The following is a 22,250-nucleotide window of genomic DNA, read 5'->3' as shown; positions in this document are numbered from 1 at the left end:
TCTCAGTAGGTGGCAACTCCCCCAACTTAGCTTTGGTTTATACACACCCATTGTACAGTGTTTGTTATAATATAATAATATATATATATATATCTCTCTATCTATCTATCTATTATAAAAAATAGTAGTAGTGGATACTTACAAAAACGATTGCACGAAAACAGTTTACCAAACCAAAAAAGATCTGTGCCCCAAAAGCTTGTAACGTCATTTTCACTTGGTATTTTTAACCAATTGTACCTGGGGAACAACCAGACAGGTCTAGGAACCAGCAGAGTCATTTAGGGAGCCAAGCAAGATGTGAACCCGATGACCTCAGACGTTATGCAGATATGTTAGGGCGGCCTGCAGCAATTCCCGAGTAGTTCCTGTGATTCAGTGCATATATTGTACCTAAGTGCAGTGTTAGTGAATAAACCCAAATGTGGCAATCCTAGTTCTATTCTATACCTCATACTTTATGTTGATAAATATAGTGGAAAATGAAAAATTTCAAATGATCTACTCATCAAACAGTGAATACAGTTTCCTTACCCGTGGAAAAGATAGGTCCAATACAAAGCAGTCATAGAATGTAACTGCATCACAGATCTAAACACCCATCTCTGCTGCCATCTGCTGTTGTATAATGGCAAAACTGAATATCCTAAAATCTTGCATTATATGGGTGTATGCATGGTTGGATTTAGGTCTAGGCACAGAAAACCATTGCCTATGGATCCAGGGCTTGAGGGGCGGACAGCAGGTGAACACGAGGCACCTACAACCGACAATGAAGCACAGGAGCACCTGCAAAAGTCCTACGATCCAACGGTGATGGTTATCAAACAGTGAATTCCAGCCACCAACCTATGCGATTTCCACCTAGTCTCCTATGTTGTTTAGCACACTTTGAAGCTATATACATGTACACATACAAGTTTGGCAAAGATCCAGGACGCAATATCAAGACACACAGAGTGAACAATGGACAGACACAGACGCAGACGCAGAGAGAGAGACACAGACAGACACACCCACCCCCCAAAAGGAAGAGAGAGAGAGAAAAAGAAAAAAAAACATAAAAGGAAATAAAAAAAACAAAAAGGATAGAGAGAAAATCACAGAAGGAAAGAAGGAGGGAGAGGGAGACAAGGGAGTGGTGTCCACTAAGGTGGGCACCTGGTACCTCATTACTTTTAAGGCTCCACATGAGATACAGAATGACACAATTTGCTTTTGGGCGTTGGCTGTCTAGAACACCTGACTCCCATACTAATCAAAGTAGAAATCCATGCTGAATTAAGTAGACATGATGTAAAATTATGCTTGGTTAATTCCGACTACTGTGTGCGTGGTTGATCACCTCTCTCCTAAGTTGATAATAATAAACATATTTCCCCATATCTGCTTATATTTTCAACAATAAGGGGGAAATTCAGCTCCCAGTGATGAGCCGCTGTACATCAAGGATATGTCTGGCTGCACTCACACCAGGACATTATGTTACCTGCACACCTCTGTAGGTGGTAAAGAATAATCAGTGAAGATTCACCACTGTGGAGCCTTCAGGATTGTTCCAGAGGCACAGGGAATCTATAATGTGTGGGTTTGCTCAGAAAACAAACATCCCAAAATTTCAAAGGCATTAAACACTGTTTTACTGTATTTAGCCCCCTAAGCAAAGTAGCAAAGTGTGGTGCGAACAGACAGAGCAGTTGTTGTACGTCCCTTACTCCCAACCACTCGCTCTGCCAACATGAGGGGTCATCTATATAAAACAGCAGTTGATTCATGGTCTGAAGTGCCTCCATGTTGCCTGCAGAAGGAGTATTTCAAAACACGTAACTTTGGCGCACACTAGGATCTGCCCAGCCTGATATACATTGATGTGTCTTTTCTATGTCAACTGGGGTTAAGTGGCATTATTTATACTGATACAATTGTTAAACTTACACTTGATCCATCTCTCTCCCCTTGATTAGTTTGTGACAATTCCGGTCTATCAAAAATCAAACACTCTCTAAATAACAAAATATTTTGTGGGGAAGAATCTTCATCTCCTCCCTCTACCCCCTCCTGCTTCCAGTTAGGGGGAGAGAGGATTTTCAGATTGTACTGTGCTCCTGCAATATTTTAGTATCTGAAAGCCATTTATATGTGTAACCAGGTAGAAGTCCAGGAGATATGGACTTCCACACTGTGCAGAAAGCATTCACAGTGCAGAGTCTACAGGTCTTGCAACCAATCAGCAGTATTCTGACCATGTCACATGACTCCCAAGTGGCTACTGACCGCTGGGGACTCTCATGGGCTACGCTTTACCGCTTGGCCACTATCTATGTGTCATGGAGGACACAGGGCCCCGTTACAGGCATGACCACAATAACCACTGTTAACCATTCCATCGCATAAAGAACATGTAATATGTTTCTTGTTTAATGTATACATGTACTTCATGGCCTTCAAAACTCACTTCGCTCAGTTGTTATAAAAGTCTAGGAAATATGAAAACACTATACATAGGTACGCACATTGGAGGCAGGGTCAGGGCTCTCCATCGATGACGGCTTTTCTAGCCCTGGAAATAAACAAATAGTTATCAGGTTATTTTATGTAGCGAGGCAGAATATTTACACAATGACACACAAACATATGGACTAATAGCTTTGTAAATACCTGAGGTGGAGTCATTGGGGCACTCAAAAAACTCCTGTTCTTCTTCTTGTTGACACTTGCTCCCTGTGCCAGTCTGCTTGGGCGCTGGCACGGATGCCAGCTTCTCCTCATCTGTGGCATGGCCCTCTCTCTTCTCAATGCTGGGAGAAGCGTCCTCTTGCTGTGTGCAAGAATAAAACTAAATGAAGTTACAAATAAAACATCTATTTTCAGCTCCCACCAATAAGAACACATTCAGCCAACAGAATAGCGGCCACCCCTGTTAGGAGGTGAAAGGTGGAAGTCAAATGTAAAACTGATAGAACAGCCGAGTCCGAGTATATTCTACATATTACCTTAAGTTTTAAGCATCTGGACTACTTCAAAATGCAGCTGTCAACTACTTATACATTAAGCTTGTCATTGTTCTAAAAAGGCTTTAGTTTGTACTTATTTACCATATTTATTAGTTTTTCCCTTCTGTGCATAGTTTGACTGCTTAATGGCAATAGTGTCTATATGTAAAGGAGAGAGTGGAGAAGGATGAGAAGCACTGTTGTAGTTAGGCTCTACTTGAGCTAAGCTGTCTCACAACCATTAAACATAAACAGAGCTGGCTACAAATGGCTGTTGTGTTTGCTGGCACCAGCCAATCTGTAATCCGTTACGCCCAGAGTATACAGATTTAGCAGTTCAATGCTGAGGCCGAACGGTGTGTAATATATTCTGGTTGGCTGTATATCTCACACTTGGGTGAATTGACAGGACCTGAGTGATCGCTCAGGTTGTTTGGCTTCCCACACAAGCTACAAAACTGACCAATGAGGTTGAAGACTCCCAGATTGGCCAATCAGAATGAAGCATGCATGACTGGCTTATGACTGATAATCAAATACCACACACAAATGTTAAAAAATGAACCTCGCAACAAGGACACAAAGAAAACAACGGGACAAGACTATTAGACCCCAGAGAAATGCCTTTTGGTTCTCCTCTAAATGTTCAACATTTTATTTCTGGAAGAACTCAATGTTCTACTGTATGCTCGCTCATTTATATAAGTGTTACAATAGAACACTACACATTATCTTAGTAGAGCAACTTGATAATTGTAAAGCGTGCGATGGAAGACAAAAGAGCCGGTTTGCTCACCTGACTGCAGACGTCGAGCACAAGGCTTGATCCTTCATAATTCTGCACCTTACAGCTGTTCCTAGGAGAAGAATGGGATATGTTTATCATACACAGAGATTCCACCACCTCCGCTTGAGAAAAGCTGGAACAAACAAGTTGACCCAACTGCGCTCATGCATGTAGTTATACACGTTCTGGCATGCTGGGGGACACCATGTATAGAGCAATAGACAACACGGATTCAGGAAAATCTGGCTCACCAGCACAGGAATGAACACATCACAGGGACAAGTTAGGCAATAATAAGTAGGGATTGAGGGATGGTACCTTTGAACACCACCATTATATTACTCTACCTGGAATTACATAATACATAGAATAAATAAATTAAAATATTTGCTTTTACTGCATCATGGAATCAAAGTAAACGCAATCTCATCCCGTTGAGGGTGGATCTGCTCCATGATATCCAACTTGGTGCTCTCTGGGCATACTCCATTGCCCCAGTCCACTGGTCCCTGTCTTTATCACCTTACTGTCCTGGTGCATCCTATTCCTTCCAGCTACTCCCTATACTCTCTAAGATTAAACTATTTTCTCAAGTCGTTCTCACTGCAGCAACACAGAGCTAGAAGCAGTAGAGGACACGGGTGTGAGAGCAGCAAAATATACTAAGGCTAGATTTACTAAGCTGCGGGTTTGAAAAAGTGGAGATGTTGCCTATAGCAACCATCATCATCATCATCATCATCATTTATTTATATAGCGCCAACATATTCCGTAGCGCTTTACAATTGGGGACAAACGTAATAAACTAATAAACAAACTGGGTAAAACAGACAAAGAGGTGAGAAGGCCCTGCTCGCAAGCTTACAATCTATGGGACAATGGGAGATTGACACATGAGGTTAAGTATACATTTTGCATCTTGGCCCAGCCAGACTGCAAAGGTAGGGTGACTCATAAGCTAAATGATCCTGTCACACAACAATGTTGGTCCGGGGGTAGTTGTCTTGTGTGAAATTGTGTAACAGGCTAAAGGTAGTGAGGTTAAGATGGTGGTTGAGGAATATTATAAGCTTGTCTGAATAGGTAGGTTTTCAGAGAACGCTTGAAAGTTTGTAGAACAGAGGAGAGTCTTATTGTGCGAGGGAGAGAGTTCCATAGAGTGGGTGCAGCCCGAAAAAAGTCCTGTAACCGGGAATGGGAGGATGTAATAAGGGTGGATGAGAGACGCAGATCTTTTGCAGAACGGAGTTGCCGAGTTGGGAGATATTTTGAGACAAGAGAGGAGATGTATGTTGGTGCAGCTTTGTTGATGGCCTTGTAGGTTAGTAAAAGTATTTTATATTGGATTCGGTAGAAGACAGGCAGCCAGTGTAGAGACATACAGAGTGATTCAACAGAGGAATAGCTATTTGCAAGGAAAATCAGTCTTGCCGAAGCATGCAAAATAGATTTTAGGGGTTTGAGTCTGTTTTTGGGAAGACCAGTAAGGAGGGAATTGCAATAGTCAATGCGGGAGATGATTAGTGCATGAATTAAGGTTTTAGCAGTGTCTTGTGTGAGATATGTGCAGATTCTGGAAATGTTCTTTAGATGTATGTAACATGATTTAGATATAGAGTCAATGTGGGGAACAAAGGATAGGCGTGAATCAAGGATTACACCTAGGCAGCGAGCTTGTGGGGTGGGATTTATGGTCATGTTATCAACAGAGATAGAAATGTCAGGTATGCTCTTGTTGGCGGGTGGGAATATTATTAACTCTGTTTTAGAAAGATTAAGTTTGAGTTGACGAGAGGACATCCAAGATGAAATGGCAGAAAGACAGTCAGTTACACGGGACAACACAGATGTCGAGATATCAGGAGAGGATAGATAGATTTGGGTATCATCCGCATAGAGATGATACTGAAAGCCAAAGGAACTTATTAGATTTCCAAGAGAAGCAGTATAGATAGAGAACAGCAGAGGACCTAGCACCGAGCCTTGTGGTACTCCAACTGATAGGGGAAGCGGAGCAGATGTGGCTCCAGAGAAATTAACAGTGAAAGAGCGATTAGAGAGGTAAGATGAGAACCAGGATAGAACTGTGTCTTGAAGACCTAGGGATTGCAGCGTTTGTATGAGAAGAGAGTGGTCAACGGTGTCAAATGCAGCCGAGAGATCAAGGAGAATTAGGAGAGAGTAATGGCGTTCAGTCTTAGCAGTGATCAGATCATTAACAACCTTGGTCAGCGCAGTCTCTGTGGAGTGTTGAGAACGAAAGCCAGACTGAAGAGGATCCAACAGGTTGTTTGTGGAAAGAAAGCGTGTGAGGCGAGTGTAGGCAAGTCTCTCTAGAAGCTTGGAGGGGCAAGGGAGCTGAGAGATGGGACGGTAATTTGAGAGAGAGTTTGGGTCGGAGTTTTGTTTTTTTAGAATAGGAGTAATCACTGCATGCTTGTATAGTGATGGAAAGATGCCAGTAGAGAGTGAGAGATTACAGATTTGAGTTAGAGGTGAAATGAGCACAGAAGACAGGGATCTACCAATTTGCGAGGGAATAGGATCAAGAGGACAGGAGGTAGAGTAGGAAGATAAGAAGAGCGTAGAAATTTCCTCTTCATTTGTGGGGTCAAATGAAGAAAGGGTGTCAGAGGGTAGTGGGAAGGAAATGAGCTGATGGCTTGTTGAGGAAGAGGATACCATTTCTAGTCTGATCTTGTCAATCTTGTCCTTGAAGTAGGAAGCAAGATCCTGAGCACTGATAGTAGATGGAGGGTTCGGGGTGGGAGGATTGAGAAGATGATTAAATGTATTGAAAAGGCGTTTGGGGTTAGAAGCCTGAGCATAGATAAGAGATTGAAAGTATGTTTGTTTTGCAGTGTCCAGAGCATTTCGATAGGAGTGGTAGACAGAAGTATATGTGAAGAAGTCATTAGAGCTTCGAGATTTACGCCAGTGACGTTCTGCTTTACGGGACAGTTTTTGAAGATTTCGTGTTGCTTTGGTGTGCCACGGTTGACATCGAAGTCGACGTGTAGTATGAAGTGTCGCTGGAGCCACTTGATCAAGGGCCGTTGCTAAGGTTAGGTGAAAATGAGGTACTGCCATCTCAGGGGATGAGAATGTAGAGATAGGGGAGAGAAGGTGTTGGAGAGAGGTGGAAAATTGTTGAAGATTAATAGAATTAAGATTTCTACGAGTATGAGGAGGCTTGGTTGAGTTAGACAGTAGAGAGGTTAGAGCAGTGGGGGTGAGAGTGTAGCTGATAAGGTGATGATCCGAGAGGGGGAAGGGTGTATTAATAAAATTAGAAACTGAGCATAGTCTAGAGAAAACAAGATCAAGGCAGTGGCCATCCTTATGAGTAGATGATTCAATCCACTGGGAGAGGTCAAGTGAGGATGTTAGAGAGAGTAGTTTGGAAGCAGCTTTGGAAGGTGGGTTATCAATGGGGATGTTGAAGTCACCCATGATGATGGTGGGGATGTCTGAAGATAAGAAGGGAGCCATGCAGAGAAATCCTCAATAAATTGTTGGTGTGCTCCAGGGGGACGATAGATCACCGCAACACGTAGGGAGAATGTAGAACCAATCAGATTCTAGTTATTTATTTAGTACCTTCTACAAAATTAAAGCTAGAATCTGATTGGTTGCTATAGGCAACATCCCCACTTTTTGAAACCCGCAGCTTAGTAAATCTAGCCCTAAGTCTTTTAACTTCTCTGTTATTCGGAATACAGGTCAATTTCAATCAGCAGTCAGAAAGCCCATATAAGAGCAGGTTATTAAGGCAGGGATATAATCCACACTTCAAGTGTGTGACAAAGTTCAGAAAAACTTTAAAGACCTAGAAAATCTTCTATGCGGATCACAGATCTGAAGTAGAATGAAGGAGAAATCTTCAAAGGATAGGGATTTAAGATATGCCAATCAAGATGTGAATTTCCACAGGAACGTTTACACTAACAGATTAAGGGATTCCCTGGAGAAGTTTAGTAGCAGCTGGTTTGTGGAATTCATTATCCATAAGAGATCACCAATACATTAGTTATAAGCCTTTGATATCCTTTCCCTTTTAATTCATTGTTCTGTTAAAAGCGATGAGCTGTAAATCAAATTCTACAATTTAATGTACATTTGCAGTATAACAACCACTAAAAACAGTAGTTGCAGACTCGGATCACATGACCCTTTGGTAACAAAACAAAATAAAAAAAAGAAGATATTATAATGGGACACGGACTCATTATGGCAATCTTTGATGTTTTAATCTGTATCCTAGCAACAACTCCTGTTAGTGTTAGATATCACTATAATGTACTATACAGCACATCTGAGAGAAGTTGGAGTTATGTGGTGTGTAGACTTGTGTGCTGTGTTACCGTGCAGGCCGACAGCAGGGAGCTCAGCAGCGCACAGTAACAGTCTGTTGTCTTTATGTATTCAAGAACTCACAGTTATCCACTTCACAGTTTTTGGAAAAACCACTGCTAAAGCAATCTGCTCCTAGTTTTGCAGGCTGGCAGATGCTCTGGAAAATTCGCTAAGTGGAAATAGTAATTGTCAGGATAAAGCATAGATCTGATATGCTGAAATAGAATATTGGATGTCAGGACCCAAATAAATCTTTGCATGAATATCTAAATTAACCTGATGGTCAATTCAGATAAAGGTGTGACCAAATGAGGCCAAGAACGTGTAATTGAGTTAGGTAAACCCTTTGTGCAGAGACCAGCTTTAGATATGCAGATCACAGACATCCATTGTATTTGATCATGTATTTCCCTAGCTAGTACTTCCCTTCAATAGGTAGTATAAACACAAACTAACCCCTAGGTGTAAATTAGAGAGCTTGCATTTATTTACAAGGGATAATTCATAACTGCAGGGTAAATAGGTTGTATCAAATGAATCCATTGATAAGCTAGTGTAACAGTTAAAGACGCAGCGTCTGATGTAATGGTGTTTGGAGGTTTTTACATCCCAGTGTGAGGAGATAAGCCTGCCACTTTTAGCAGCTTCCAGGACATAGCACTGTTTGCTTGTGACACTTGAATAGACTTGTAGGTACCGCTCAGCATGTGGCCTGGCTCAATGAGGCCAGGGGATAACATAGCCTATATGTAATACTGTATAGACAGAAAGAATTCAGTTTTAAAATATGCCACTTAAAATCAATAAAAGCAGAGATCAACCACCTATTCCTCAATAGCATGATGAAGGGCAGCTCATATGGTAAATTAAGAATTCTGACCCACAGAGAAATGGAGAAAAGGAGTGGAAGCTCTGCGAATGCCCTGTACTTAGGCATGTTTGATATGAAAATATGAACAAAGTCATAGGTGATTTGTTAATGATAAGATTGGATCGATGTAACGCTGTCCAGGACAAATATATCACATTGTAGAATTGGTTAATAAATCAGGCAACAGGTAAATTTGGTTTGAAAAGGTGTCCCAGGACACAACCCCGATTAGCATTAACCCTGCCCCTGTGAATGCCGCACCCATTTGAGGTTGCTTAAAAATCTGTGTTCTGAGGGAACAAATTGTCAGACTTTTGGGGATCAATCTAATTGAAGGACTGTCCATTATTTCTGCCTGCCCCAGGCATACAGATTATTATATGTAAGTAATGCTCTGTACGTTATCTCTTTTATTTTAAACTGTTTTGCTTGTTATGTCAAATTTATTATTTGTTTATTCATTATTTTTCTTTATATCTGTATGCCCTGTACCTTTTGTATATTAAATCTAAAATTTAATAAGTTGCGTCCTTGATACTCTAAAGAATCCATAGCCTGTGTAGAAGAGAGATTGCTTATCCAGGTTACCCAGTGTGTGACTGGTTGATACATTTGATTAACAAGCTGTGTGTGCTTGTATGTACATTTGTGTAACAGTCTGGAGGTGTGAAGAGTTAACCCTGTGGGTGCTGGTGTGAGTCTTGCTAGTTTGTGGAACTAGGAGCCTGTGTGCCAGCGTGGGACAGTATATTGGGGTCCTATTGCCCATAACCAATAGGTGGTGGCTGTACCTGAAGTGTCTGGGGGGTGTGAGAGCGCTGTGTTTGGGGGCGATTCCGTAGGTCTAAGAACCTGTGTGATAGGTGAGAGAGACTGCGGGCTGAAATCGTGTGTGACCTCATACAGCAAACACCCCAACGTCACGGCAGCTGGGAGCGCGTTCGTGACAAATTGGTGGCATAGCGGTGGGATGATTTAATTTCTTAGAGTATTAAGTGCATGGTTTAAGCAATTAACCCTTGCACTTATAAACTGATTGTAACCTTGCGAGGAATACAATAGTTTTACAAGGACGAAACTCAGGGCTATAATTTTTGAAGACATACGTGCAAAGCAGTTCCCTTCCCTTCTCTCTTGTTTTTCTTTTCTATCTTTTATTTTGCAAAGTGACTGCAAGGATGGCAGCTGCTTACAAGAAAAAAGCCAAAGAAGTTTTAATTGCCCTGTGTGAGCAGCGAGGTCTCGACTGGACAGATAAAACTAAAAAGGAGCTGGTTCACGCATTATTGGAGGATGATGCAAAGAAGCAATGTGATATGGAACCTGAGCTGGGGAGCAAGACAGACCCAGAGGATCAAGGTGTGGATAATGTCACTGAACCAGAGGATCCAAGTAGGTACATTTTCATAAATCCAAAGAATCCACTTGTCATGATGAGTATGGCAGAGCTAATTGAAGAAGCTCAGCTGCGAGGTTTCTCCTGCCACAACAAGACACGCAGGGAGATCATCGAACACCTCGACTGGGAAGAGGAAAGCCCGATACATCCTTTCAGCGAGTATCGCATGATGGTCCTTATTCCGGGCTACACGATGAGTCTTATGGAACGGCTGGACTACCTGGAGGAGAGTTTTGAATACGCTCAGGAAGAGGTATCTTTCAGGGGTGGACTTCATACCCCATTCTGGCTAAATCAGTGTCGCCGGGTGGCTGACGAAAGGCAGCACCTGCAGCAGCTTCTTTCACAAGCTGGAGCAGTAATCGCCCAGCCTGTAGGGGTGGCCCACGAGGAAAAGTTACCCCTGCCAGCTACAGATAACATGGAATATGCTACCGAGATTTTGCATCCAGAGGCCCCTTTTAATCTGCTGGGGGAAGGTGATGATGCTAGCAGCATACTACCAGATGCTGCACAGAATTTGCTATTGGAGGAGGCTGATTTTAAAGAGGACATAATTGTTGAGAAGACTATTTCTGGGGGAAAAATGGAAGTGCCTGAAGATATTCCCACAAATGTTTTAGTAGTTACTGATCTTGGATGGTTAAATTCTCAGTATGTTCCCGCAAATGTTGTTCCTACTATCTCTAATTCTGTTACACCGTGTGACTCAGCCCAGGTAGTATGGGATAATGCTGAACCTGCCAATGATGTGACTTTGTGTAAAGAACCTGAACTGTTCTGTAATCATTTTGCATCTGGTGCTGTGCGAGTGAAATGTGATGATGAGAAGCTGATACGTGCCAGTGTTAACTCTGGCAATTATGATGATTTACGGGAAGAACCCGAGGTGCCAGGATGTGATAAGGAAAGAGAATGTCTTATTGGACCTACTGCCTATAATGAGGATAATGTCAATAACAGTATTGTGTTAGAATCCAAACCTGTTTTTACACTGACATCTTGTCATGGGATAGGGACAGCGGACATTGTTATTGCAGATGTTGGCATTAATACTGGTGTAGATAATATGCTTACTAGAAATGGGACAGATGACAATGTGATTAATTCTGTTGTGCTAGAGAAAGACAATGTTTCTACCCAGCTAATGTGCTCGGAAGATGCTGTACCAGGTAACTGGGAGGGAGGGCAGAGTGAAGATGTATGTTCTGTGCCTGAACCAGCTGCATACAGAGCGATTGAGCATGTGGGGGAGACACATAGTCCTGACCAACGGGAAGTAGCGAGTGACAGCAATTCTTACTTTGTTGCTGGGACCTGTAGTTCGAATGTTCACCACTCAGATCTACATCTGAGTTCTGACCATTCGTCTGAGTTTTCCATAGAGACAGGGGAGTCAGTTGGTAGCCCACACTCACTTAGCCAGCCGTCTAACGGCTTAGAGGAGATAGATGAGGGGCCCATACTCCCGGCTACTCTACATCCCCAGATAGATGAGTCCAAGGGGGAGGGGAGTGTCCTGTTATGTAGGCCCCAAGATAAGAAGTGCATAGGGTGTCCCACTGACAGGGAAGGTTGTAACTGGGGAGCAGGGCAGAGTAGAAGTAGGTATTCTGCTGTGCCAGCCTTAAGGGGTTCCCACTTAGAAGTACAGTATCAGGAATTCCTGGCCATTTTTCCCTCAGGCTTTCACTTAGAAGACATGAGGATTAGAGACAAAGTGCACACTGTAACAGGGTTGGTACACGAGAACGTGATGCAGGCCCAGACCAGCCAGAAGCAGTGGTATGATTCCCCTGCCAGGATGAAAGAGAGAAATTTTCATGATAATCGGTTGAAGGCTCATAATGACAGTGAGAGCCAGCTAGCAGCTATTACAGTGGACCCAGGGGGAAATTAGATGAGATGATCTTGGGCACTGACCTGTCAGTCAATGCCCATGCCATCTCTTGAAGGGGGGAGATGTCAGGATAAAGCATAGATCTGATATGCTGAAATAGAATATTGGATGTCAGGACCCAAATAAATCTTTGCATGAATATCTAAATTAACCTGATGGTCAATTCAGATAAAGGTGTGACCAAATGAGGCCAAGAACGTGTAATTGAGTTAGGTAAACCCTTTGTGCAGAGACCAGCTTTAGATATGCAGATCACAGACATCCATTGTATTTGATCATGTATTTCCCTAGCTAGTACTTCCCTTCAATAGGTAGTATAAACACAAACTAACCCCTAGGTGTAAATTAGAGAGCTTGCATTTATTTACAAGGGATAATTCATAACTGCAGGGTAAATAGGTTGTATCAAATGAATCCATTGATAAGCTAGTGTAACAGTTAAAGACGCAGCGTCTGATGTAATGGTGTTTGGAGGTTTTTACATCCCAGTGTGAGGAGATAAGCCTGCCACTTTTAGCAGCTTCCAGGACATAGCACTGTTTGCTTGTGACACTTGAATAGACTTGTAGGTACCGCTCAGCATGTGGCCTGGCTCAATGAGGCCAGGGGATAACATAGCCTATATGTAATACTGTATAGACAGAAAGAATTCAGTTTTAAAATATGCCACTTAAAATCAATAAAAGCAGAGATCAACCACCTATTCCTCAATAGCATGATGAAGGGCAGCTCATATGGTAAATTAAGAATTCTGACCCACAGAGAAATGGAGAAAAGGAGTGGAAGCTCTGCGAATGCCCTGTACTTAGGCATGTTTGATATGAAAATATGAACAAAGTCATAGGTGATTTGTTAATGATAAGATTGGATCGATGTAACGCTGTCCAGGACAAATATATCACATTGTAGAATTGGTTAATAAATCAGGCAACAGGTAAATTTGGTTTGAAAAGGTGTCCCAGGACACAACCCCGATTAGCATTAACCCTGCCCCTGTGAATGCCGCACCCATTTGAGGTTGCTTAAAAATCTGTGTTCTGAGGGAACAAATTGTCAGACTTTTGGGGATCAATCTAATTGAAGGACTGTCCATTATTTCTGCCTGCCCCAGGCATACAGATTATTATATGTAAGTAATGCTCTGTACGTTATCTCTTTTATTTTAAACTGTTTTGCTTGTTATGTCAAATTTATTATTTGTTTATTCATTATTTTTCTTTATATCTGTATGCCCTGTACCTTTTGTATATTAAATCTAAAATTTAATAAGTTGCGTCCTTGATACTCTAAAGAATCCATAGCCTGTGTAGAAGAGAGATTGCTTATCCAGGTTACCCAGTGTGTGACTGGTTGATACATTTGATTAACAAGCTGTGTGTGCTTGTATGTACATTTGTGTAACAGTCTGGAGGTGTGAAGAGTTAACCCTGTGGGTGCTGGTGTGAGTCTTGCTAGTTTGTGGAACTAGGAGCCTGTGTGCCAGCGTGGGACAGTATATTGGGGTCCTATTGCCCATAACCAATAGGTGGTGGCTGTACCTGAAGTGTCTGGGGGGTGTGAGAGCGCTGTGTTTGGGGGCGATTCCGTAGGTCTAAGAACCTGTGTGATAGGTGAGAGAGACTGCGGGCTGAAATCGTGTGTGACCTCATACAGCAAACACCCCAACGTCACGGCAGCTGGGAGCGCGTTCGTGACAGTAATAATATCACATCAAACTCCAACCTCCTACCACTATTTATTTCACCCTCTCAAAATACTGCTGTTTTAACTTCCTCTATGACAAGTATTGAGAGTGAGGGGGCCATCGTTAGGTACTTATTAGGCGTCACCTTCGCTCATTTGAATATTTTACTCCATTGGTCGAAGTGAAATGTGCTTTTTCAGAGTGTGTCCTATTAGAAGGATGAGATTCGAACTCCAGGACCTCAGAGTTGGTGGAGAATACAAGTCTGTTTGCGGGAAGCAAAGTAAGGAGCAGTCCTGTAAATGCGCCCTTTCCACTCTGATATCTAGTTTCAATATTACTATAATGCGCACTTAACAAACACCCCTGATCCGGTGAAAACTTCACATCGGCCAGTGTAACCTTTTGCACCACAGCAAATACACGCTCCCACAAATCTGGGTGCACTTGCACAAAAGAAGGCACTGACGTGACAACAGTGGTTAGTGGGTCATTATCTGCTTAAATGAAAGAGCTATTTCCCGAGGCAACAGAAATAAACAACTGAATATCAAATAATACTTCTACTAACCTACAAGACCATCAACCTAGCTGCACCAACATACATCTCCTCTCTTGTCTCAAAATATCTCCCAACTCGGCAACTCCGTTCTGCGTCTCTCATCCACCCTCATTACATCCTCCCATTCCCGGGTACAGGACCTTTTTCGGGCTGCACCCACTCTATGGAATTCTCTCCCTCGCACATTAAGACTCTCCTCTGGTCTACAAACTTTCAAGTGTTCTCTGAAAACCTATCTCTTCAGACAAGCTTATAAAATTCCTCAACCACCCTCTTAACCTCACTACATTACCCTATTACCACCCGTTATACAACTACCCCTTGCCCAACATTGTTGTGTGACCGGATCATTTAGCTTATGAGTCACTTTTACCTTTGCAGTCTGGCTGGGCCGACTGCAAATGTAGACTTAACCTCATGTGTCAATCTCCCATTGTCCATTAGATTGTAAGCTTGCGAGCAGGGCCTTCTCACCTCTTTGTCCGTTTTTATCCAGTTTGTTTATTAGTTTACTATGTTTGTCCCCAATTGTAAAGCACTACGGAATATGTTGGCGCTGTATAAATAAATGAGGATGATGATGATAATCTCTGTACAGCGCTACGTAATTTCTGGACCTATATAAGCAAATAAATCAAATAAACTCCTTGACTTAGGTACATGGTTAAAAAGCAAGAACAAGACTATAGAAAAATAAAGTCATTAAAAGTACAGTGGGACATTAACAAACTGATATATATTAAAGGGTTTCTACATCTAATTATAATCTGTCTTCCCCTTAGTGTCCTTAAGTACTAAAAAGTCACATGAATGATGGACCCCCCTCTACTCCCTGAGCTTTTAACTAGGTTTTAAAGAAAAGTGAATTTATATGAAAAAAGGACAGTAGTTAAATACGTTACACAGATTTACTGCTCACAAAGACACAGGAAGAAGCTCACTATTGCTGCTGTATAAATCACTATGTCCCCATTATATCCTCTAGGATGGGAAGAGGACTTTGATGTGGGGTCAATATACAAAACACATTGATGGAATTCCTGGCATTTTAATTACAACAGCTACAAAGGGAGTGAAATGTCACAGAGAATAGGACCAAGTATCCAAGCTGCAGGGAAGTTACTCTTAAATAAGGGGATTGTACATTGCTGTAGTATTGCACAACTTTACACTTATTACCATAATTTCTTTACATTTTACGTAGACTAGAGGATATTTGCAGGACTGTCAAAATGATGGCCTCTATTTGTGGTCTATGTACAGATCCAGCGATGACAGGCGGAGGAAGGTGAATTCAGAAGTGTAGGATGATATCCGTTGTAGGACAAATTGAATTATATCCCTTAAACTCCAAAGGTTTTATTATTTTAGTTTTTTTTATTTCTAAATGTGCCACAAGCGGCCCCGTACATTGGGGGTTTGAACAAACAACAAAATCACGTATTTAGAACACCCACATTAAATAATTACATGAGGAAAACACTAGGAGGGGGCAATGCTCCTGAAAGCTTACATTCTAGAAGGGAGAAGTGCACACAGAGGCTGATACGGAGTGGGAGATTGGAGGTGCGGGTGGCAGAGGAGGATGAGTTCTGGTAGACTCAATGGAGAGAGGAGTTTTAATGGCATGTTTGAAGCCTTGGAGAGTGGTAGATTGTCTAATAGGACAAGAGAGTGTGCACTCCAGAGGTTGAGAGCAGAACAGGAGAAGTCCTGAAAGAGGTAATCAGTGGGGACGAGAAGCAGCGGTCGTTGGCAAAGCAGACAGGGCAGGAGAGAATCTCTGTAGAAAGGAGGTTGGAGATTTAGAGGGGAGAGAAGCTAGATATTCTTTATGAATAGCTAGCTACATCAATAACGGATATACTTACTGCACAATGATTGTTTGGCAAAAAATAAAAATTCTTAGCATGCGCAATATGGCAAATAAATAACACTGTGCAAGTCAGCCCCAACTGTCCAGCAAGTTATAACCTCATGCACACCATATACAGCTCAATGTCTAGCACACACAAGCCCATGCCAACCATATAGCCCCAGAGTCCAGCATAAACAATGCCATGACAAGCATAAAAGTCCCATGCCACCATATGTAAACCCATGCCACTATAGAAAGGCTGATGCCCAGGCCACACATTGCACACTCTGATGTGGTCTCATATGCCACCTTTTCTGGGTAGTAATACCAACATAAAAACACTGTATGTTTTGTAACACATTAGGGATCTCCCGTTTGGCTATTGTCTCCCAGTGGTCTGATGAGCGGCAGCGGTCCTTCATTTTGGCTTGTACAAAGAAGCTTTGTATGACAGTGAATGGTCTCAGCTGACATGGGGGATAAAACCAGATTGTTAAAGTTTGGGAAGCTTCCCTTAGGCTTTATTATTATTATCTTTGACTTATAAGACACCACAAAGGGTCCGCAGCGCCGTACATTACATATACAGAAAACAGAACCAAGACACAGCATGATACACAAATATATACAAACACAGGTGACCGGGTAAAGCAAATCAGATTATTTCTGGGACAGATAGTAAAAGGGATGGTAGAAATCAGCAAGAAGAAGGCCGAATATTAATAAAACAGGGCTAGCGAAGCAGGCCAAGAGGTACAGAGGGTGAAGGAACAGTAGAAGGAGCACACAAGGAAAGAGGGCCCTGCTCATGAGAGCCAACAACCTAAAGGGAAGGGGGAGACACAAAAAGGGTGGTACTAACTAGGGGAGAGAGCCAGGACAAGGAAGTTAGGAGGAGAACTGATAGACTTGAATAAAGAAATGAGTCTTAAGGGCACGCTTGAAGCCTTTGAGAGTAGATGCTAACCTGATGGAACGTGGAAGATCGTTCCACAGCAGGGGAGCAGCCCGAGCAAAGTCCTGAAGACGAGAGTGAGAGGAGGTGATCAGTGAAGTAGTGAGGCGGCGGTCAGAGGCAGAGCGGAGGGGGTGGGTAGGAGTGTAGTTAGAGATGAGATTGGAGATGAAGGGAGGGGAAGATTGACTAAGAGCTTTAAAGGTGAGGGTGAGGAGTTTAAATTTAATTCTGTAGGGTATGGGGAGCCAATGTAGTGACTGTTGGAGGGAGACAGCAGAGATAGAGCGGCGGGAGAGAAAAATGAGGCGAGCAGCAGGATTGAGGATAGACTTAAGAGGATCAAGGCAAGAATCAGGTAGGCCAGAGAGAAGAAGGTTACAGTAGTCAAGGCGAGAGATAATAAGCGAGTGAACAAGGGTTTTCGTGGCTTCCGTGGCGAGAAAGGGACATATCTTAGATATATTCCGAAGGTGGAAGTAACAGGATTTTGAGAGGGACAGAATGTGAGGCTTAAATGAGAGGGAGGAATCAAGGATGACCCCAAGGCATTGGACTTAGGGGACAGAAACGAGGGTAGTGTTATTAACAGAAATAGAGAGGGGGGAGGTGGGAGAGTCTTGGCAGGGGGGAAGACTATAAGCTCGGTCTTGGAAATATTGAGTTTAAGGAAGCTTTGGGACATCCAAGATGAGATGGCCGAGAGACAGGAGGAAACACGAGACAGAAGGGAAGGAGATGAAAGATAGATTTGGGTATCATCAGCATAGAGGTGGTACTGGAGGCCAAAGGAGTGGATGAGGACACCAAGGGAGGAGGTGTAGATGGAGAAAAGCAGGGGGCCAAGAACGGAGCCTTGAGGAAAGCCAATGGGTAGGGGAAGAGGGGGTGATGTAGAATCATGAGTAGAGACTGAGAAGGAGCGGTTGGTGAGGTAAGAGGAAAACCAGGAGAGGACAGTGTTACATAGGCCTAAAGATTTGAGAGTTTGCAAAAGGAGTGCATGGTCAACGGTATCGAAGGCAGCAGAGAGGTCAAGAAGGATAAGAAGGGAGTAGTGTATTGGATTTAGCGAGGAGAAGGTCATTAGTGACCTTTGTGAGGGCAGTTTCAGTGGAGTGGAGGGGGCGAAAACCAGATTGGAGTGGGTCAAGTAGTGAGTGAGAGGAAGGAAAGGAGGCGAGACGGTTGTAGACAACCCGTTCAAGGAGTTTGGAGGAAAAAAGAAGAACCGAAATAGGGTGGTAATTAGAGAGAGAGGCGGGATCAAGGGACAGTTTCTTGAGTATGGGGGAGACAAAAGCATGTTTAAAAGAGGAGGGGAAGATTCCAGAGGAGAGGGAAAGGGTTGAGGAGGCGTGCAAGGTGGGAGCAGGCTTCGGGAGAGAGGGAGCGGAGAAGGTGGGAGGGGATTGAGTCCTGTGTGCAAGTGGAGGGGGGAGAGGAAGAGAGAAGGGTATGGACTTCATCTGCAGATACAGGAGTGAAGGAAGAGAAGGAGGGTGAGCTAGCTGGAGGGGAGGGGAGAAAGGAGATAGCAGCAGCAGAGGAGGGTGAGAAGGGGGACAGAATGGGCATGGAGGGGGAAGAGGATGGGGTAAGAAGGGACTGCTGGGAGATGTCATGACGTATAGACTCAATCTTGGAGGTGAAGTGGGTAGCAAAGTCGACAGCAGAGGGCGTGGTGGGGAGTGGGAGAGGGGGAGGGGAGAGGAGGGAATTGAAGGAGGCAAAAAGCCGACGGGGGTTGGAGGATTGGGAAGAAATGAGAGCTTTGAAGAAAGACTGTTTAGAGAGGGAAAGGGCCGAACTATTAGAGGCAAGCATGAACTTGAAGTGGAGGAAGTCAGCATGAGTGCGTGACTTTCTCCAAAGCCATTCTGCACTGCGGGAGCATTTTTGAAGATAGCGGGTAAGGTTGTGGCGGGGACCGACGAAGCTTGACGATGACAGCTGGGGCAACAGAGTCAAGTGCAGCGGTAAGAGTGCGATCGTAGAAGGAGACAGCCTTATTGGGGCAAGAAAGAGTGGTGATGGGGGAGAGGAACGAGCCCAGGGAAGAGGAGAAACTGGTAGGATCAATCTTGAAGCGTGTTTGTGTCTTATTTAGTGGATTTTGAATATTTATATTTATTACATATAGATTTATGTTTAAACCATACCTCAAATCATGTTGTGCTGTAATGTTAAAAAACAATAAAACTTTATCAAACAAAGCAGCCAATACTACATAGTGGCTCTGTGGACAACGGATCCGATGCACAAGAGCTGGCGCAAAATGTAAGGATGTCCCTAGAGATGTGGGCATGCAGAAAAATCTGAAGGCGCACTGTGCAAACGTCCCACCTGCAGAGCTGCAAACTCTCCATTTACAACAACAACAAAAAAAAAGCAATGCCACTGTATTTAACTGTAGCCGAGTTTGCTTATGAATATAAATTCTAAACAGCCTGCAATGTGTCTTATTTTTAGAAAAGCAAAATATCTGCCTCTTTTTAGAGGTGTCAAATAGCGATCATGCAAATGAGCTCACGCAATGGAAATGTAATTAGGCGAAATGTGGCTAAGCGAGAAGCATTCTGTTTTTATAAAGATCCAAATGTTCTTTATTTCACTCATTTTAAATTAAAACTATTTGCAAGATTATTTTTTTTTTATTAAATAGTGTACCAATAAGTAGAATATAAAATATATTCATAACTCAGCCACTTCTTTACAAATTATAAAATGTTTTAAGTAATCTTTTCTGTTCCACCTACTGGCTATAAAAACCAGCAAACAAAACACAGTGGAACTGTTAATACTTCAGCACAAGAAGATAAACATCTTCTTGTAGCCAGTGGCTACAAATTCCCCAGAGATCGTAGCATATGAAAGAGTAGCATGAAAATAAATATAATGACGACGAAAGACTGCAGATGTGTGCGTGTGCCCTAGTCAACGAAGGCAGAAGAAAAGGGGATTTATTTTCAACAAATCTGATGTGTCCCCCTTAAAGTTGGGCAGTATGCAATAATAAAACGGTCATTTTTATGACAGTTCATTGGAGACAATTCCCTAGAAATACAGTTTACTTGTTCAATGGATTTAAAAAGAAAAATATAGAACTTGAAGATAGGTAAATGTCATGTCTATAACCAGTTGTAAATTAATAGTGAAAAACATTTTTTGGCAAATCTATGTCTTCCACAGCGGAAACACACTGAATGAAGGTGAGCATCTTCAGTCTAATGTCCACATCGGGGCTGATTAAGCTTTATCTATTGGATGAATATAGGGCCTGGCAGTGGATTGTAGGTCACAATGACGTGATATTGGTACAAAACCCAGACAATGACTGCGATATTGCAGTGTGTATGTGTACGTCACCAGCATTAAACACAAAAGCAGTAACTATAACAGTTACATATGAGAAGTAAGTAAGGTACTTTCTGCAGTTTCATCAGTCCATATATTTAAAATAACTCCTCCCATTACACTATATAACCTCCCGTATAACTCCATGAGCCCTCTGTATAACACCTCCCACTGCTCCATATAACCTTTTCCTATAACTCCTCCCACTACTCCATATCACCTCAGCCTATAACTCCATGAGCCCTCTGTATAACTTCTCACACTGCTCAATATAGCCTTATCCTATAACTCCTCCCACTACTCCATATCACCTCAGTCTATAACTCCTCCCATTACACCATATAACCTCCCCTATAACTCCATGAGCCCTCTGTATAACTTCTCACACTGCTCAATATAGCCTTGTCCTATAACTCCTCCCACTACTCCATATCACCTCAGCCTATAACTCCATGAGCCCTCTGTATAACTTCTCACACTGCTCAATATAGCCTTATCCTATAACTCCTCCCACTACTCCATATCACCTCAGTCTATAACTCCTCCCATTACACCATATAACCTCCCGTATAACTCCATGAGCCCTCTGTATAACGCCTCCCACTGCTCCATATAACCTTTTCCTATAACTCCTCCCACTACTCCATATCACCTCAGCCTATAACTCCATGAGCCCTCTGTATAACTTCTCACACTGCTCAATATAGCCTTATCCTATAACTCCTCCCACTACTCCATATCACCTCAGTCTATAACTCCTCCCATTACACCATATAACCTCCCGTATAACTCCATGAGCCCTCTGTATAACGCCTCCCACTGCTCCATATAACCTTTTCCTATAACTCCTCCCACTACTCCATATCACCTCAGCCTATAACTCCATGAGCCCTCTGTATAACTTCTCACACTGCTCAATATAGCCTTATCCTATAACTCATCCCACTACTCCATATCACCTCAGTCTATAACTCCTCCCATTACACCATATAACCTTCCCTATAACTCCATGAGCCCTCTGTATAACTCCTCCCACTGCTCCATATAACCTTTTCCTATAATTGCTCCCACTACTCCATATCACCTCAGCCTATAACTCCTCCCACTACTCCATATCACCTCAGCCAATAACTCCTCCCACTACTCCATATCACCTCAGCCTATAACTCCTCCCATTACTCTAGATCACCTTTCAATATAACCTCTGCCTATACAAATTCTCTGGACCAAACAGCATTCTTTCCCCAGGGTAAAGTATAGGTGTCAGCAATGAGATAAAGCTTTGTGTATGTAGGGCTTAATGCAGTGGTGTTTTGTTAGAGCATACGGGGGAGGGGGACACAGATTGTGTCTGGTGAGTGTTTTGTGCGTGGAAATTTTTCGTCCCTGCAGTCAGTGGCGCAATGTCAGCAACCGTAATGGGACTTATGAGCTCAGGGGTCTTATGCCACATTCCCCCAAGTCTGAAGATGAGCGTGGTACACTATGAAAGGCCATTACTAGACGTATCCATCTGCCAGCTATAGCC

At 42.8% G+C, this 22,250-nt stretch overlaps 1 protein-coding gene across 4 annotated transcripts in view; it reads right to left on the bottom strand.

Annotated features, from left to right (window-relative positions):
• Nucleotides 1-22,250, bottom strand: part of TACC1 (transforming acidic coiled-coil containing protein 1) — an 88,721-nt gene that overhangs the window by 11,927 nt on the left and 54,544 nt on the right. For all 4 annotated transcript variants that reach the window (XM_075207007.1, XM_075207005.1, XM_075207006.1 and 1 more), the window contains 3 exons: nt 3,790-3,850; nt 2,659-2,818; nt 2,514-2,560 (listed from right to left, as the gene is read on the bottom strand). In XM_075207007.1, the coding sequence (XP_075063108.1) occupies nt 2,514-2,560; nt 2,659-2,818; nt 3,790-3,850 (268 nt within the window). The remainder of the gene's footprint in view (nt 1-2,513; nt 2,561-2,658; nt 2,819-3,789; nt 3,851-22,250) is intronic.

This window comes from Mixophyes fleayi, chromosome 4, assembly GCF_038048845.1.
Source record: "Mixophyes fleayi isolate aMixFle1 chromosome 4, aMixFle1.hap1, whole genome shotgun sequence".
Classification (NCBI taxonomy): Eukaryota; Metazoa; Chordata; class Amphibia; order Anura; family Limnodynastidae; genus Mixophyes; species Mixophyes fleayi.
Note: the sequence above shows the minus strand (reverse complement) of the source record. Positions and strands in the feature narration are given on the sequence as shown.